Genomic DNA, 18,615 nt, shown 5'->3' with positions numbered 1-18,615 from the left:
GCAGTCTCAGACGCATTCGCTTAGAAATTCGGCTTGCATTTGGTTTTGAAATTCGGTCTGTGGCTAACACAGATATACGATCGGCGGCTCACAGATACTCACATACACGCGCTGAGCCGTCGAACCACCCAGCCGCCGCACCACCGAACCACCGCACCACCGAACCGCCGAACCTGAGCGGTCTTCGTATGCTCGGCGGCATTTGGACAATCAGTTGACGTTGAATGTTTCGTCTTGGCGGTCGCCTAATTTAATTCGCTAACGAACGATCTTCGATCTTCGCCGGAGTTACACATCTTTCGATACATTTAAATATTTAAATATAAATATAAATATAAATATAAATATATATATATATATATATATATATTGCACAGATATATTCATATTTTTTTCTGGTTCCCCTTGTTCTTTGTTGAGTGTGTGTTGGTTGTTGGTGATTATGTGCCAGACAATTGCTATTAAGTACTGAGAGAAAAGTAATTTGAAAGGCAATCTCAAGAAAGGATCCTGGTAGCAAGGATGTCGCTGGCAATTTTAGCCCTGATTTTGGCAGCACTTTTATCCTGTAATGGGGTGGTGGTCCAGCCCACCTGCAATCTCAAGGACAACTGCAACTTGGGCGACAATCTCCTGGCCGGAGCAAGTTCCGCCTCCGAATCCGGAGATGTGTCCGCCGACAAGCTGGAGAGCAAAATAGCCTCAATTTTCGAGGATAAGGTCAATTATAGTCTGAAGCTTTTTGCCGATGATGCGACCACCACGATCCTCGAATACCAGACGGCCAATCTCAGTCAGCTGCATGCCGCTCCGCCTGGAAATTACACACTCCATCAAATGGAACACCTCTCCACCACCACAATGGACGATGACGAGGCTCAGGAGGTGGAGGAGGATGAAAGGGGTAAGTCAAGTGCCACCGATCCATTACCCCGATTACTTTCTCACGCCGCCCACTTGAAGGCCTTGGGCAAGTGACAAAACTCTTGACAAGTGATTTCTGCAATTGTAAATGGGGTTTTCGATTGCATAAGAGGCGCGTGCGTCAAATAATATAATAGTTTTTTTTTTTTTATGCCTTTTGGCCAGGTCTCTTGATTGGTAAGTCGGTTAATCGGTTAATCGGTAAATTGAATCCCCCGATGACGAACTTTTTAACCACTTCCGGCTATATGGTGAGCCAATCCCGAAAATCTTCACTTATCTAATCGATGTCTCTCGTTTTGTTACTCACTTATTCTTGTTAAAAGGTTTGGCCTTGCATGGCTCTTTATTTTCTTTTCCGGTGTAAATATTTGCACTAAAAGTTAGGACCTTTTGCGATGATTAGGGGGATTTCCAGACACATTATTCCCCATTGCCCCGATATATTCGCTGGTTCCTTGGAGCGCTGTGGTCAAGGCAATGTGCGAAGTCTCACGTAAACGAAACAATTTGTTTCTCTTTTCTTTGTATTTAATTGCATTTTGCTCTGCATAATGTGATAAGGTCGAGACTCACGTAAGCGAAATACACAAATTTTGGAGGTTTTACCCGTATAATTGTTTCAACTGTTATCGCCTTAAATTACAGATGTAATTATTTTAATTGCTAAGCAGCATCTTATTATACATCAGTCGCTTAGGCTGTTTTATATTTTCAAATATGTAGTTGATATATCTTAACAAAGAAGATATTTAAAGTCATGGCGAAATGCGTAATGTAAACGTTGTTATTATTTGATAATCGTTGTGTTACTTGTTTATCGACCCAGGCGTTTATTGTAAGCGCAATTTGACATTATTTAAATATCTTTATTACAATTATTATTAAACGTGTTTATACATTTTTCTGTCGAATATCGTATTTTATATCGTATAGAATATCGTAAATTGTTTTTAATTATTGCACCAAAAATCATATATCTCAATCAGTTGTTCATTGCAGTAAGTATTTTAACCGAATATCGTAGCGAATATCGTAACGAATATCGTAACCTTAACTTTTCTCCATTTATCATTATTTACCACCACTATTACCCAACTGAATGCTAACACACTTCCGCAAGAGCACTCCACAGCCGCCAGTGCGTAACAAATATCGTTTTAGAAGCGCCAATTCTGAGTGTTATGTCCAATGAAGATGTTTTACCTCCCCATTCGTAGTCGTAGTCGCATTAAAACAAATCCAAAATGGGCCCAGCCCAGTCGCTAAGCCAACTTAAGTGGTTTTTGGTTTCGGTTTCGGTTTTTTGCCCACTTTGTGGCTCGTTTGTTTGTAATTGATCTTCCCCAAGTGCTTGTCGCCGATTTGTTGCTGTTGTATTTTGTATTTTGTCGCGCCCGCGATGTGCATACCATATACCACATATTATCTCGAACCCATCATCATCATCCATCCATAAGTGCGCGACCACTTGACCAGGCCCCAAGTACCGTTAAAGGCTGTCATAAAACGCAAAACATGTTGCTCACAAAAAATGCAAAACTCGCAAAAGATTTACCTAATAGTTATGGTGATGGAAATGACGGCAGTGATGAGTCCACCGAAAGGTTAAGATATATGTATCTAAACCGTTGAGATAACAAGAACTTCGAAACGGTGGCAAATTGGCCACCAGCTCAACAAGCTGTTTTTTATCTCGGTGGCAGACCAAAGCTAAACTGCCAATTGACTTTGTAAATATTGACTTAAGTTGAGTTTAGTTGTGGTGCACCAAACACAAAGTTTGGAATCAAGCCAATTACTGTAAAATATTTAAAACCTTAAAGTTGGGTTTTAAAATTGTGTTATTCATTTTGGAGAACTTAGGGGTAAAACAGACACTTTTTCGGTTTCAAAATATTACAAATTTAGTATAGATAACAAGCTTGTTAATTATTTTAGATTTCTTAAGGTCGATTGAAAATTCAAAAAGGATCGTATCGCTTTTAACGTTGTCTCTTTTAAACAAGATACTATTAGAATTTATACATCTTTTTGAATGAACGTTGATCTAAAATTGGTTGGTTTTTCTTTTTGTTAAAATTTTTTTTAGGTGCTTAAAAATATTTACATTTTCTTGTGCTTTAACCAAGATTTATGTTTTTCTTTTATTTGTAAAATTTTTATTGCATGTAAATATTTTTTTTAATAATGGTTTTTTGTTATTTTTTTTTTGTTATATAAGTTTATCAAAGCTGTCTTAATCCTTTTTTCTCTGTGTAAACTGGACAAATACAGGCAACAGCGTTCATCCGGGAACGAAGTCGATCGTGATCGCGTTGCAGTAGCTGACAAAATGTTAACGAGAACAAAGTGGCAGAGTGACAAGTGCTGATCGATTTGTTTCGACTGTTTCCAGCGGAGGTGCAAATAAATGGATGGGGTTTTAGCGCGAAGCCCAACCGCTAATTGGCAACATGAAATCATTTTGGCAAACAAGCCCGGCCCATTGTGCACTATCATCGAGATCGATGATCGTAAACAAATGCGGAGTGGGTATAAATCAAAGCCGCTAAGTCCCAAGTCATTAAACAGCCCATTCACCGCCACAACTGGCCATTACAATCGATGCGATTCTGGCTGGCAAAAATACAAAACCAGATCCACTAACTAGAACGCTCTTGGGAAATCCTGAAATCGTTGGCCAGGAATTGGCCAACCAAAATCGCGAGTCCAGCTGCCAGTTATTTGGCTCTTGTCTTGTTGGCTTTTAGCCGATTCAGTGATCAGTGCTTAGTGTTTCTTAGTTTTTCACTTTTCAGCTAGCTGCTTGGCCAAGTGGGTCAGAGACGAATACGAAACGCACACTCAGCTGAGATAGACGGTTAATTAAGCCGCCAACTGGCAGCCAGTTGCCACTTGCGTTGACTTTACGGTCCAAAGTGCGATTCTTGTTTTACATGGTCTCACTAGCACAACATTCTCTGGCTTATATTTAGCACATCGCTGAGCCACTGCTGAATACTTTTCATTTCATTGTCAAAAGAGGAGATCGTCTTGGTTTTTATGGTCTAGTATTTACGATCAAAGAGGAATCTGGAGGTTCATAAAAACTTTATAAACTTTATAGTCGATTCCCCAAATTTAAGATGCTCTAAGTTAAGCTTTTTACACAATTTTAAATGTATTGCATAATAATTTGTTAAAAGGTTTCGTTTGTAACTATTGGAATCCTGTGGTTTTTACGATAATGTTGAATGAATGAACTTTTTACGATATTTTTACAAGGAGTATGTTTTTTTGCCTGAAATGAAAAACCATATATTCAACCCCATGTTTCCTGGAACATTGAAATTCAGCTCAAGGGAGTTACCACAGCTCACGACATTTACGAACTATCCTCAAGATCTGTTTTGTCATATCAATGTCTCAGAATCTTCATAATTTGCGATGCTAATGAGCGAAGGGAACCAAGCCGGTTGTAAATGTTTCGCACGGCTGCCATTGTTGGCACATCTTCATGTGCCGGGACTGACAATTGATCGGATCGGGTGTAGAATTCCCCATTTCCATTCTTCCTCGTCTCCACCTAGAGAGCTGGCAAGTTTTCCAAATTTAGTTTTGACCGTATATCGTATATATATAGAATATGACGACAGCTGGCATTTGGCAGTCAGATCTCGTCGCAGTCTGACGCATTTAAGCACTTTGGGGACTGCCCAGTTAGCCGAGCAGTCGGAGATGAGCTCTTTGGAACCCACTTTAGGGACCTTAGGCACCCCCAATACCAGACCACCCTTCAACAAAATGGAAAAGTCAAAACAAATAGCTGTCTTTTAAATCCAAAATTGAATATAAAATCAAATTATTAAATGCAATGCAAGACATTTGCATTAATGTTGAAATTATTGGATTACAAATGCTTCATATTTGGTTTATATGCCTTATATTTATGTTTAAAACGGTTTTACAAATAATTATTTCTGTTATCAAATGATTCTAATTTTCGAAAATAGTCAGATCAATTATAGAAAAATATTTAATATTACCATATTTAAAAGAACTAAGAACAGCTTTGGGTGAAAATCAGAGCGAAAAATAACTTTTTTATCAATGCAAACCTAAAGCACCCTTAGATCCCCTCTTCGACCCCTTTTAGGCCCCCTTTTCGACCCTCTTCTACGCCCCGAAAAGACGGACGCAGGCGGCAACTGATGGATCGATGTTCGATGGCTTTAGAAGCCACGCGATCGGCATTTCAAATGAGAGCTGCCTAGCATAAAAAGTGGCCAGCTTGGCGACAGCCCCACCATGACAATGACAATGTTAATCGGATTGGGGCACAGCTTTGGCATGCTAATAAATGTCGGCTTAGAACTTTGCTTTCGAACTTCTCCAACACTCAGGGGTTGTTTCCAACCCAGCCAGTCCAGCCAGTCCATCCAATCCATTCATCCATTGGCCAGTTTTTGGGCAGATGTCGGCGGCGCCTCATTATCCAACCAAGATCTGAATGAATGGCTGCTCAGGCGACTTCCTGTTTTTTTTTTTTGACAGCCACGTGCCCAGAAGTCTGACCTTGTCCAATTTGGAGTCCACATGTGCATATGGACTGCCTTAAAAGGCGGGAATGGCCTGCAACCGATAAAGGGAACATGATCACTGATTAGTCATATACTTAATGCCATTTGTACATTTATATTCATATAAAACATGTACATATAAATATTAAATTGAACCTAAGCTCAAAACAGTCAACAAAAAACAGTACAAATTAATCGCTTTAAATTATTCCCAAAAAAAAGTCGATTTTTCCGATTTAATCATTTTTAGCTGACAATTTCCAAATTAACAAACATTAATTTAATGTTCAATAATTGCAAGATTCCTTTATAGCTTAATTACACATATCCCATATGCATTTATTAAATGGCATAATAAAAAACTGTTCAAAATAGCTTTTAATCATGCTTCATTTTTTTTAAGCCTCCAGGAAAAAATACTATTCATGCATTTTTTTTTTAAGATTACATAACAAAATTAATAAACAACAGCGTAATGATCTTTAACATCCTTTGCGTTTTCAAACTAAATTATACATATCCTTTACTCATTTTCTATATGATAATTTAGTAAAGTGCAGATCAAAAAATGTCGAAAAACTAGACAAAATTACACATTTAAAAACAATGACTGTCAATAACCAATCATTTTTATCATATATAGATCAATTTTCCGTTTCAGATACATTGTATTTCTGGCTATGATGATTGTTTAAATTATAGTTCAAAAGTATCCACTTAGACCCCAAGTGCTTTTTCGAGCCGTTAGAAAAGTATTAATATTTGATGATCACGGGTTAGAGTTTGCTTGTAAATATGAATAATAATTTTATGGCTTGGCCGACTTGCAGCTACGTTTGCTTATTTGGGTTACAGTGAATCACAGATTGGTTTAACAACCAGCGTTATTATTTGTTATTTATGTGAAATCGAACTTCTTTTATTTTCGTATGCCTATTAAAATGTATAGCTCTACAACTGGATCTTATTTGATATATTCCAATTGAATATGAATTTAAATAAATTACAAATATGGTTTCTATGTGGGCAGCTTTGTGTTAAATGATGGGGCAGCAAAATAGTAATTGCAATACACTATAATTTACTTAACTGCTCACTTTAAATGCTATCGGAAAATTCATTTAGCGGAAAGTTTTTGTATTTAATGAAATCGTTTTGGGTTGAAACAATTTTGGGTCATTTGAAACTAAATAATTGAGTTTTGTGCAACAGTTATTATTAAATTGTAGTACATTTATTGAAAATATGTATCCAAATAATAAACAATCAAACGAAAACATTTAATTTACTCAACTGTAAAATGATAGCGTTTCGCACATTTCAATCCAGTTGTAAATGTTTGTTTATATAATTTGTAATACATTTATTTAAAATACGTAAACAATAAATATAAGTACAAAAAGATGATAATTATTAATAATTTTATATACAATTCTTGTGTTCCAGTTTATTTGTACAACATTGGCAGGCGTTTTTTGGCGATTACGCAACCATTCGATTCCGCCAGAAATCCGGATGCCTCGTCGTTGTGTCGTCGCCAGATGCATCAGTTTCTGAACGCCTTGGACAACTTCGATCTGTGGGCACTGAAGAGTGAGTACACAAAATATCTGAGTAAACAAACTTGAATCGAGAGGTGGAGGTGGGGCCAACTGCAAGGTCGCCCCATGACAGCCAACAAATTGGCCAGATTCAGCCGAAGTCAGCTGGGGTTCTGGTCTGTTCTGCAAGTGGATAGTTGGACAACTTGATGGGTGGATGAATGGCTGCCTGATGCTGGATCCATAGAACTGCAGAGCCGTGGAACCGTAGAACCAGTCGGGGGACGTTCAGATTGAATTCGAGTCATTGCCAACTGGCAACTTCGACGTGACCGCCAGACGAGTCGACATGAATCGAAAGACCCCAAAGTCAAATGCATCAAATGATACAATTATGGGCAAAATAATAGTAGCATAGGCAAGCAAGAATATTAAATGTAATGTGTTTTTCAAACAATTTGTGACTTACATTATAGACATATAGTGTTTAAATTCTTCAATTAAAACATTTTTGTCTAACCATATATGAACTTATAACTTGTATTGACTTGCAACTATAAAACCACTTTATTTATAAATTAAATATATCTGGTTTTTCAATGAATACCTGTATAAACAAAAAACAAAACAGCAAATAAAATAAAAATTTTAATACTAGATAGATATATTTAAATAATGAGCTTAAATAGTTTAAACTACAAATAATTTTTTTGCACTCTGGAAATTTTGTATTACTAATTTCCTTTTGAAAACCCATGAGTTACTCTAATAAAAAACAATTTTTTAAATAGTGTAGGAAATATTTGACTCATAATTTTGCCCGGCACTGTGGCTGCAGCTGTGTGTGATCTAAAGTGAAGGCCAACCGTCGAACTTTACCCACATTCACACTCACACTCACACACTCGCACAGCCGAGCATGTGGCAATGCCAGTTGCATCTAGCGAATTTCCAGCCAAGAGCAGCAAAATTGCAAGCATCAGCGAAAATAGCGAAAATAACGATTGCAATTGCAACAGCGAACGCGAACTTGACACAAAAGACCGCAACGTAGACGTCGACTGAGGCTTAGAATCGGAACGAGAAACACTACGAGTTGCGATCACAGTCAAGGTCACCGCCGCCCACCTACCACCTCCCTCCGCCCCATACCACACACACCTTTAAAAATAGAGACCCGAAAGCGAAACATGAATGGATCACATTTTCAGCTATTCGAGGAATCTCCAATTGTATGAATTAGAAGACTACCTTAAGGCTGAGGTCAATAGATTACATGTTTTATGATAGTCTAAATTAATATTGAATATCTATATGAGCTCTACATCTCTAGACAAAAAGTTTTAATTTTTGTAAGCTGGAAAACCTATTAGAAATATTTGTAAGCAAGAAGAATATAAGTCACCTTCTAGTTTATAAATATATATAAAATATATATATATAAAATATATATTTAAGTTTTAATAGCTTTAACAGCTTTAATAGTCATTAGGATTAAATCAATCTTAAATACTTAAGCAAAAAATTAAGTATGCATGAATACTATTCCATAGATATGGAAATTAATTGGAAATTTCAAACTTTAGCTGTTTTCTTTTAGCTTGAGCATAAATCCAAGCTTTCAAGAAAGTCATATAAAGATGTTAATTTATCTAAAGTTTATTGACACTATTTTGGTGAAAACGGCAAGATGTTGTTCTTTATTTACCATTAAAGTTTAGAAACGGGTCTGGTTTATTTTAAACAAAGTAAAATAGAACTCCGTTGAATAGGGGAGAAATTTAATTTGCATTTGTGAACAAAAAAAGTTGAATAAAAAAGGGAATAGGATTTAAACAAACAACTTAAAAAGTAGGTTAAATTAACATAAAAAATATTATTTTAATTTATTCATTTATATATTTATAATAGAGTAATTTCTTGTTAATATTTCCAAAATAGTGCACGATGCCAGTGGCAAAATAAACTCGGGCATTTTGAATGGCAACATCAATCAACCCGGCGATTTTGATCAATGCCTGGGAATTCAGCAGCGGATGAAGGATCAGGATGCGGACAAGGATCAGGGAGAGGACTCCATTATCCGTGGCCAGTATTGCTTGGCCTATGCTCAGCCAGTTCTGCCCCATAATTCGAAGCGATTGCAGAGCTTCTTCAAGCTGATCCAATCACATGGGCCTTTCAAAAGCGAGTTCAATGACGTGAGTATCCGGATTTGAAGTCCAGCTTGAGGTTCCTTTAATGGAGCACACGTGTCTGTGATAGCAGAACAAAACAATATACTGAATCACTGGGCTTTACCGAATTTTATTCACCTCAAAAAACAAAAAATAATGAAAGCATTAGTATTGGAATACTTAAATGTACAGTATCTTAAATTTTTGAATTTTTAGTCAATTGAATTGGATGGGACTTCTAGAAGTGGTTATTTTCTAGTTTAGTTTACTCATTTAAAAATTAATAACAGGATCATCATTTCATAATTTTGAAACATTACAGTATCCTACGTTTTTATTTATTTTTAAAGTCAATTGGGTTTCTTGGGACTTTCCGATAATATATTTATTTAAGTTTTTGTTTAAATACATTATTTTTGTGTATGTTTGTGAAAGTTATTAACTGGCCAATTAGATTGATTAACATTGGGCCGCTAAAACGTTCGACTTCGACATTGAACTTGACCAAAGACGAAAAATGCCAAAGCATCGAAAAGCAAAGCACAATAATCAAACGCGATAGATGGCCGTAAAATGCAAATCACAAATCACAGCGCAGAAATCGAAGCTCTAAGCGAAGCTCGGCCAGTGAACCCAGAAATCGGATATATACATACATATATCTCCACATGGAGAAAAAGAAACATTTTAATATGAATTGTTTGTTGTGATTTATTCACTTATGTCGCCAATAATGTGAGTTATGTGAATATATTTTATCTGAAAGCATTTAAGCAACAATTCTGACCTGTTCTTATTTCGCTTTCAATTTAATTCAATTTTTTAGATGATGTTAGCAACTTTTTTAAAATACTCTATTTGATTGATAAAAAAATATAACTAAATTAATAAAATGACATTAAAAGTGAAGTCTGTATAAAAATAAATTGGTAATAATGTGGTTTGGTAACAAAACTAAAATAAATAAATAAAATGTCATCAGGAGAATTTATAATAACTAATTATATATTCTAGAAAATTTAATGATACTTGTAAATTTATAAACATTAAAAAATTTATCTGAAAAGAGGAATTATGTATAATCAATAATACAATAATGGTACTAATAATATAAAGCTTATACTTTGAAATTTAATCTCTATACTTACATTTTCTGCTGTTATTTAATATCCAACGATTTAATGTATGTATTAAGGTATTACGCATTTTATTAAGACACTTTTTCATACACAATTGCTTAGAAGTCATTCGATTTTATGACTGTTTTTCTGTTTCAATATTTACATATTTAAAAAAAATGTTGCATCAGTATTTTTATACCCTTGCAAAGGGTATTATAGTTTCAGTGAGAAGTTTGCAACGTAGTGATATATTGAGTATATATTTGGGAGTCATAGTATAGTTATATTATTTTTAATTTGTATCTAAAGCTGCAAGATTGTCCAAGTTTTGGATTGCAAAGCTAGCTTCCTTTTTCTGTTAAGTGGTTAAACAAAATGGTTGAGAAATTTGAATTCAAATATACTTTATAAGTGTTAATAATCAAACTAAGGAAAATCCCTACTTTTGAGCAAGTTAAAAGTTAATTTAGCTTAAAACAGAGCTAATTGTAAATTGAAAAAATGGCAGGCGAGTGAATAACCGGAACAAACGCGACCTGGCTTAATTGAATTGCCTCAAATCCCGCTCAACTAGTCATTGTTTATTGTTCAGCTGGGCTGGTGGGATGATGGGATGGTGTGATGATGGTGGGATGGTGGTGGGATGATGGGGGGCTCGGTCACAGACCCCTCTGATTCAGTATTCAATTAACCTGGAGGATGGGACAGCTCTCCTGCGTCATTAGCCGCTTATCGCTAGCCTCATTGTTATTATTTTTTTTTTTTTGTTCAATTCCAGCCCGGCCATCGAGTGCCCCGGTACTCGTTGATCAACTGGGGTCTCTGCGTGCCCTCCGGCTGCTCCGCCCGCGATGTGGAGTTCAGTGTGGCCGAGTTCCTGGCCAACCAGACCGCCTCCACCGGCATCACTTTCAATGTGCGCGTGGAGCCCCAGATGTGCCAGGTGCGGGATCTGCGACCCTGGGACCGCAACACCACCTGGGCAGTCCGCTTCTTCGTCCTCGTCCTCGCCGTGGCCATCCTGTCCAGCATCTACGATCGATCCACCAAGTCGCAGCCCAAGCAGAGTGAGTCTATTACACCAAAGATATTAGCTATAAATTAAACCATTATTTATTGGAATGCTACGGGAAATAAATAAAATAAAACATTGAAAATTTGATACTCACAGGTCTATTAGATACTTTTAAATACTTTTACATTTGTACGGTTGTTTTGAAAACCGATTAAAAAACTCATAAAGTCAGTGAAAGCTTTAAAAATTGTTAAAAGAGTTGCTTATGTAAGGCTAATACATTTTTTAAATCTGTTGCCCAAAAATGTCTTAGGGTCAATGAAATTTGTAGTGATCTTTGAGTAGGTTTGTTAAAAGTTCCTTTGTAAATTATTTGAAAATCAACAAAATTCCCGTAGTGTTTCGTTCCAAATATGATATGAGTTTAAGAGCTCAAATCATAGTTCGTGGGTCGAAGAAAATGATGTAATTTAAAATTGAATTTTCAGATGCCTGGCTCACGGCATTTTCGTTGGACAAGAACCTGCGCTGGCTGTTCAGCACGAGCAGTGCTCCGGGTGACATTGAGGCGGTCCATGGCATCCGTTTTCTAAATGCCATCATGTTGATCTTTTCGCACAAGTCCATGGCCATGTTCTTCAATCCGTACAACAACCGCACGGCCATGTCGGAAAGTCTGGGTCAGCCGTGGACGGTGATTGGACGAGCTGCATCCCTGTACACGGATCCCTTCCTGCTTTTCAGTGGCATGCTCACGGCGTACTCCTTGTTCGGTCGTCTAATGAAGCAGCAGCCCATCAGGCTGAAGAACGAGTACATAAGTCGGCTGATGAGGTAAGAAAAGAAATACTAGATTTTCATTACGAATATTAAAAGATTTGCTTACCCTCTGTAGGATTGTTCCGCCCCTGGCCGCCCTGATCCTGTTCTGCACTTATGTGTTGCCCCTGTGGGGCAGTGGACCCCAGTGGAACCTGGTGGTGGGCCATCATGCGGACATCTGCAAGAAGAACTGGTGGCGCAATCTGCTCTTCATCCACAACTATTTCGGTTTCAGCGAGATGTGCTTGACGCACACGCACCATTTGGGCATCGATACGGAGCTCTTTGCGGTGGCTCCGCTCCTCATCCTGGGACTTTGGCGGTGGCCCAAAAGGGGTCTCTTCACCCTGCTGCTCCTCTGCACCGTAGGAACTGCGGCGAGGTACTACACAACGATTGTCAACCAGTTGTCCAACTACATCTACTTTGGCACCAAGTAAGTTTTGGGGTTTACGTGGTTATCTCTAGTCTTTGTGGGTTAACGCGAATTCGTAAGCTAAAAAATGGAGCAAAGTTGTTCCCAATTTACTTATATCGCATCAGTTTGCAAAAAAGAAGAGAATTAATTGATGGGATATTGTTTACCCATAGTGTACATATATCATTGAATGTTTTTAAACGCGAATTCTTTAGCACAGCTTGGATATCTCTTACACGCGAATTCTTTAGCTAATGTTAATGGATCTGAAGCCATATTTAGGCTTTTGGGCGTTTTTTGGGTCTACTCTTCTTTGAGTACTGACCAGACTAGTCCCCACTAATGTTTCGTGTAATCCTTAGTATCCAGCGTCTGTTCCGCACCGCCGACTACATGTACTCGTTCCCGCCCCACCGCTCCACGGTGTACATCATGGGCATCCTGCTGGGCTATGTGCTGCGCAAATACCAGAACGCCAAGCTGAGTGGCCTGCAGCTGCGACTCGGATGGCTGGTGGCCACCGCCTGTGTTTTGGCCTCGCTTTTGGGACCCGCGCCCATGGGCGACATCAACTACGTGTACAATTCCACACATGCGGCTATTTATGCCGCCTTTGCGCCGATCGCCTGGTGCCTGTTCTTCTCCTGGATCGTCTTTGTCTCGCACAATGGATACACAAGTGGGTTTTCGCAAAGGGGATGCTTTGGCTTCGATTCCGCATTACTATAATCTAATACATCTATTTTTCGAGCAGATAAACTGACGAAGCTGTTTGCCTGGCGGGGATTCCAGGTGTCCACGAAGCTATCGTATGCCATTTACCTGACGCAGTTCCCCGTGTTCTTCTTTAATGTCGGCCGAAGGCGTCACGTACATCACTACTACAACTTTGTTTCGATTATTGTGAGTGCTTGGGCAGTCAATTCCTAGAGTCCATTCTGAAATAATTTTGTTTTACTGACCTCCACAGCTCGATACCAACGAATTCATATCGATCTTCCTGGCCTCCGTGGCCCTGACGGTGCTCTTCGATGCGCCCTTCCAGAATCTGAAGAAGTTGCTCATCAAAAGACCATCTTCTGCAAAGGTGGCGAACAAAGATAGTGCAGATCCGAGTAGGGATAAGCAGGATGCGGCGACGACACCAGACTCAAAGCCCAGCAGCACTGCCCTCCTCCAACCACAGCATCCACACTCCGATTAGTCTGGACAACAAACAGTCGTCTTTCTTAGCTATATAACTTGTAAAAATGTCTTAGCATTTAGTGGCAATATGTTTAGTAACCCCAGCGAAATTCCCACAACCCCCAAATCCCAATATCCCAAATCCGTCCCGATCAACACCGCCCTTAGTTTTAGTGGAACGCTTTATACATTGTAAATTGTAATGTTAGTCAAATGGAGCGACAAATGAGAACCGATTCGTAGTCATAAACCAATCAATCACTGCTTGATGTACGATATTATCTTGCTTGCTAAACCGGGTTTCCAGAGGAAGTCACTGGAGTTCCCTCCCCCCATTAAGGAGCTACTATTCTAAGGGGTACCAGCTGAGACTCTCGGAGCCCAAGTTTCTTAGAATACTTACGTTACCTTAAGCGAGGTCGAATGTCAGTTTTTTTTTAATCGTAATTTAATAATACGAAATATATCTATGTTACAAAAACTTTGAAGTCTTTTGTTTTCGTTATTGATTCCCGAAAGTATGCAATATTCAAATTCAGAACATACAGTCGAAGAACCTTTGATAACTTGTGTGCAAAAGTCGGCACAGTTTTAGAAGCTAACTAAAAGTTGGTAAAGGTTTGCGAAGTACTGGAAAATACCGACACATCTAGGCTGTAAAACTGTGAAACCCAACACCCCACATGTGACTTTTAGTTTTCAATCAAAACATTGTATAGCTACCAACATATTGATATTTGATTGTTTCAGATGTTTGTTATGCTCGCAAAGCTTCTTGGATTAAATTACAAATAGTTTAAAAATATTAACAATAATTACATAAAAAACTTCCTTTCGAAACAAAACGAATAATATACAAAATTCACTAACATCTTTTGTAAAGTTAATTGATAAATCTGCTAGTAAAAGCTATTTGTTGAAAATAAGAGAATAGTTTATAAAACTAACAAGCTCTGATAAAATTAATTCTGAATTGTTAATATGTTACTTTATCTGATTTCTATATTTTTGAGGGTTTCTAAACAAGTTGCTAAAACAATAATTTAATTGATTACTGTATGGAGAAAAAACTAAAATTGAGGATGCAACTAATATATTTGTAATTCTCAATGGCATTTTAAAATACGGTACCCGTAATGGGTATTTTTGAACATGAATATCTAGAAAAGCTGCTCTATTTCTTGCTAATTGCAGGTACTTCTTAAGGCACCGATTCCGATTTAATTTCAAACTATTTTGTTTTCAAGAATTACTGTCAATATTATTTTAACACTAATACTGCTATATAATATATATCATATTTAGTTTTGATTTATTTTATAATAAACGGCACCTTTTAATTACACTTGTAAAAATGCAATAAAGGCACATGGCCTGGTGGTAAATTATCTGAACACATTATTGAAACTCTTCTGCAATTCCAAGGTAATAATTGAACTGAATATTAGTTGCTCCGTATATATTGCTTTACCATTAACCACAATGTATCACACTTTAAGTATCAGAACCAGCACTCCATTAACGAAATTATTTCCAAAACTAAGTCATACAATTGTTAAGCAAAGTAAAATGATTTTTGAGTGATTTTAAATATTTCTTTCGTTTGAAACACATTAATAAGCTTTTGGTAGCACCAAAACTTATAATTAAAGATATATTTTAATAAATAAAATATATGGTAGCTTTACTCGATTGTTTTTGTCTCATGTTTAATATAAAACAAATTTACATGCTGCTCTTTTGTTGGTTAGTGCAGCTCGAGGTTCTGAATATTGATCGGTGATACTTTGTGCTTATACAGCGGGCAATATAAATTAAGGGATTTATATTTGAAACCCTCAAAATATGGGATTCTAGAGAGACGCTATTCTGTATGAAAACCACGCGGAATTGTCTTCTAAAAAAGGGGGTTATATGCATTTTGGCGGTTTCCCCGCATGCTTTTCGCCATTTTCAATCACATTAAAAAAAATACATCTCACTTTTGTTGCACAAAACTTTAAAAAAATAGTCACCATGGGATATTTTCACTTAATAAAAAAAAACGTTCATTTATTAGCGCTCGAGCGATTTATTAGCCGTTTTTGGGGCCGGTTTAACTGTGGATTTAGATGGTGTTGCTGTTGTTTTTCTTCCCCGCAGAGCCGGAGGCTGACGTTCTGGCCCAAGTGGAGTACATGTAGTTATCCGGGGTGGGATAGGATATACGCCTACTTGCTGGTCTGAGCGGCCTTCTTGGGCTTGGCCTGGGTGCCCTCGCGGAATCCGTTGCGGAAACGGCGGCGCACGACCTTCAGGTGCTGCATGCGGCCGGTACCGGTGGTCTTCCTCCTCTTGGCCTTCACCGACCAGTTGTCTGCATAGATATTACTTGGATTAGTACTCTACTATTGGATACATTGGTTGGGTAGTATTCCCAGAAGATAAACACTCACAGGAACGCAACTTGGCGGCTGGGTAGCCGCACTGGGCGCAGGTCGACTTCTGGATGTGGTAGGAGGAGCGGCCACAGCGACGGCACAAGGTGTGCGTCTTGTTGTGGCGTTTACCAAAGCTGGAGGTACCCTTCGTCTGTAATGTAAACACAGTTGATTAATATTCCGCCCAAACACAGCAAACAACCGAATTAAGTTCGCCAACGAATTTTAGGTCACAAATTCTTAGCAAATTTTAATCTTCAACTGGCCCACTCAATAAACGTATTTTTATTTCGCGTAAATTCAGTGGGATGTCTCAGTAATTAGGCGATTTTAATTCGGTTTTACGAGAATTTGCTACGCACCATCTTGAGTGGCGAACGGTCGAAAAAGAAAGAGGAAGAGCGCAATTGACAGCTGCTGTCACAATATGGCCGACGCGCAGGGCTGCATTTTGGAGAGCAGTGTGACCGTCGCCATACCAACTATCGATTTCGGACGGTTGAAGAATAAGTTTAGTTGAGTTTTTAACCAGTCCGGGAAATTCATTACAAAATTAATAAATATATTAGTTAGTAATTAAGTTCTCTCTTAAAATCTTTAAACTTTATTTTGTATTCCTGCCGTCACTGCCAGACAGCGCACTTTTATGTAATGTCAAAAAAACACAAAACTATTTCAAAATTGAAGAGGGCATTAAATCCAAAATAACATAAATAGTGAAGCTTGTAACCAAAATTTTAAAATAAAATTAAATATGTTGTTAAATATATTCAGGATTTTTAAAGCGTTTATTCGTCGTTTCTTGTCCAAAAGGGACCAACAATTAAAGAATGGACCGTTCTGTATAGCCAACATCTTAAGAAATCTGTCCCCATTACTTTCCGGCTGATCTTGTAATATCAAAATATTGGGCACTTTTCAATTTTTAGGCTGGCTCAAAATAAGTCAATTAAAGAAGTGACTGTTTTGTACAGCTTACAATCAGTATTCAATCTCCTTTAGTTTCTGACTGATTTTGAAAAATTCTTATAAATTCATTTTTTTTTAATTTTTTATAAGGTTATCAAATTTTTATGAAAATTGGGTAAACTAATATGGCTGCTGATTACTGCTGGAATTACAGTCGATAAGAAATTTTATAAGAAGTTTAACGAGTTATGGCAATACATTATTTGAATTGTTACGGTCAAAATACTGACAAAATATAAATTCGCCAAAAAATATAAAAATTGAATTTTACAAATTTTATAAAGTTAATATTGTTATATAACAGAATACTTTCGCTTAACAGCACAGCTTGCCTTAACTATCGATTACATTTGATATTTCGATAGTGCGCTTAACAGCACATTGGTTTTACTTTAACAGCAGATTAAAATGTAATGGTATTGCTGATTCCGCCAACAGATGGCGCCACATAGTTGCCCGCCAATTTCAAATTAAAATAACAACTAAGAACAAAAGGTATAACATTACAGCTAATTGTTGAAATAAAACTTTTCTGGTGGCTTTTTAAGACCAAAACTAAATCATTAACTTTTTGTTAAGCTGGTCAAGTAGTATCTCATAGTTGTAATAGTATCTAGTATATTTAGCGTTCTCTTTCCCAAACAAATAAAAAAACGCCCAATTGTTTAGTAAAAATATTCATTGTTTTATTTATGAAATAAATTATTATTATTTACATTGGAAATAATGCACGAAATTCAAATAATATTGCATACTAAGCGGTATTTTAGCACTGGACCGCTCGACGATACACACTCGAAAACAAAATCTACAAATTACAAGACTCTAGAAATACAAATACAGGGCGATACACACATATGTATAATGGGTTGGTAAAAAAAAATAATGGAGTGGTTGCAGTTTGGTGCGGTATAATTGGTAATTATATACTCTTTCGATCCTGTGCAGATTTTTATACAGTAAGTTCTGTGGCACGCGCTTACTACGATTTTATTAATTTCGGTTGTGATTGGTGTGTGCGTGTGTTTTGAGTGTGGATTCTTTTTGGGGTAAAAAATGGAATGGATGGTTCTATCTAGTGTAAGTGTTTACGTAACTAATTTGCGACTATGAGCAAGTCGATTTGGCTTGAGACCTCAAACGAAACCAAGTTGCACATAATTTGGCTGCAGCTGTGATCTGCTTGCTGGGTGGTAAATTGGGGTGAAAATGGGCGACCTTGAGGAGGAAGGAGATGTGGGAGTGGTTGGGGATGTGGTGTGGGTGCTGGTGCCTTGCAACTAATTACTACGCCTCGCCTTTTTGCCCTGTTCACGCCTTTACATACAACTAATTCATAGAGAAAATTTAACTAAGAACCTTACAAAAGCTTTGCGAATAAATTATACGAGTTCGGACCAAATCTGAGCACGAGTGCACAATGTACTTATAAAGTGGGGTTCGCCGGAGCTCTGGCGCTTT

General features: G+C 37.5%; 2 protein-coding genes across 2 annotated transcripts; one reads left to right on the top strand and one right to left on the bottom strand.

Moving 5' to 3' along the window:
* Positions 1-238: 238 nt before the first annotated feature.
* Positions 239-14,246, top strand: LOC108137060 (nose resistant to fluoxetine protein 6). Its single transcript, XM_041709318.1, has 9 exons — positions 239-904; positions 6,933-7,079; positions 8,969-9,228; positions 11,104-11,392; positions 11,829-12,174; positions 12,236-12,598; positions 12,943-13,259; positions 13,335-13,483; positions 13,551-14,246. Exons 1-9 carry the CDS (start codon positions 523-525, stop codon positions 13,782-13,784), a joined length of 2,487 nt encoding a protein of 828 aa, XP_041565252.1. The 5' UTR covers positions 239-522; the 3' UTR covers positions 13,785-14,246.
* A 1,570-nt stretch (positions 14,247-15,816) lies between these two features.
* On the bottom strand, positions 15,817-17,399 carry LOC108137165 (probable 60S ribosomal protein L37-A). The gene is made up of 4 exons (XM_017258737.2): positions 17,385-17,399; positions 16,548-16,667; positions 16,201-16,336; positions 15,817-16,121 (listed from the first exon to the last, which is right to left on the bottom strand). Exons 2-4 carry the CDS (start codon positions 16,548-16,550, stop codon positions 15,976-15,978), a joined length of 285 nt encoding a protein of 94 aa, XP_017114226.1. The 5' UTR covers positions 16,551-16,667; positions 17,385-17,399; the 3' UTR covers positions 15,817-15,975.
* Between the last annotated feature and the right edge of the window lie 1,216 nt (positions 17,400-18,615).

Source organism: Drosophila elegans, unplaced genomic scaffold (genome assembly GCF_018152505.1).
Source record: "Drosophila elegans isolate 14027-0461.03 unplaced genomic scaffold, ASM1815250v1 contig_149, whole genome shotgun sequence".
NCBI lineage: Eukaryota > Metazoa > Arthropoda > Insecta > Diptera > Drosophilidae > Drosophila > Drosophila elegans.
The sequence above is the reverse complement of the archived record's forward strand: the minus strand, read 5'-3'. Positions and strand labels throughout refer to the sequence as shown.

Coding starts and splice junctions, on each gene's coding strand:
- LOC108137060 (XM_041709318.1), top strand. CDS start 523: ATGTCGCTGGCAATTTTAGCCCTGATTTTGGCAGCACTTTTATCCTGT. Junction 12,175..12,235: donor TACATAAGTCGGCTGATGAG/GTAAGAAAAGAA, acceptor TACCCTCTGTAG/GATTGTTCCGCCCCTGGCCG. Junction 12,599..12,942: donor TACATCTACTTTGGCACCAA/GTAAGTTTTGGG, acceptor TGTAATCCTTAG/TATCCAGCGTCTGTTCCGCA.
- LOC108137165 (XM_017258737.2), bottom strand. Junction 16,122..16,200: donor AGCCGCCAAGTTGCGTTCCT/GTGAGTGTTTAT, acceptor ATATCTATGCAG/ACAACTGGTCGGTGAAGGCC.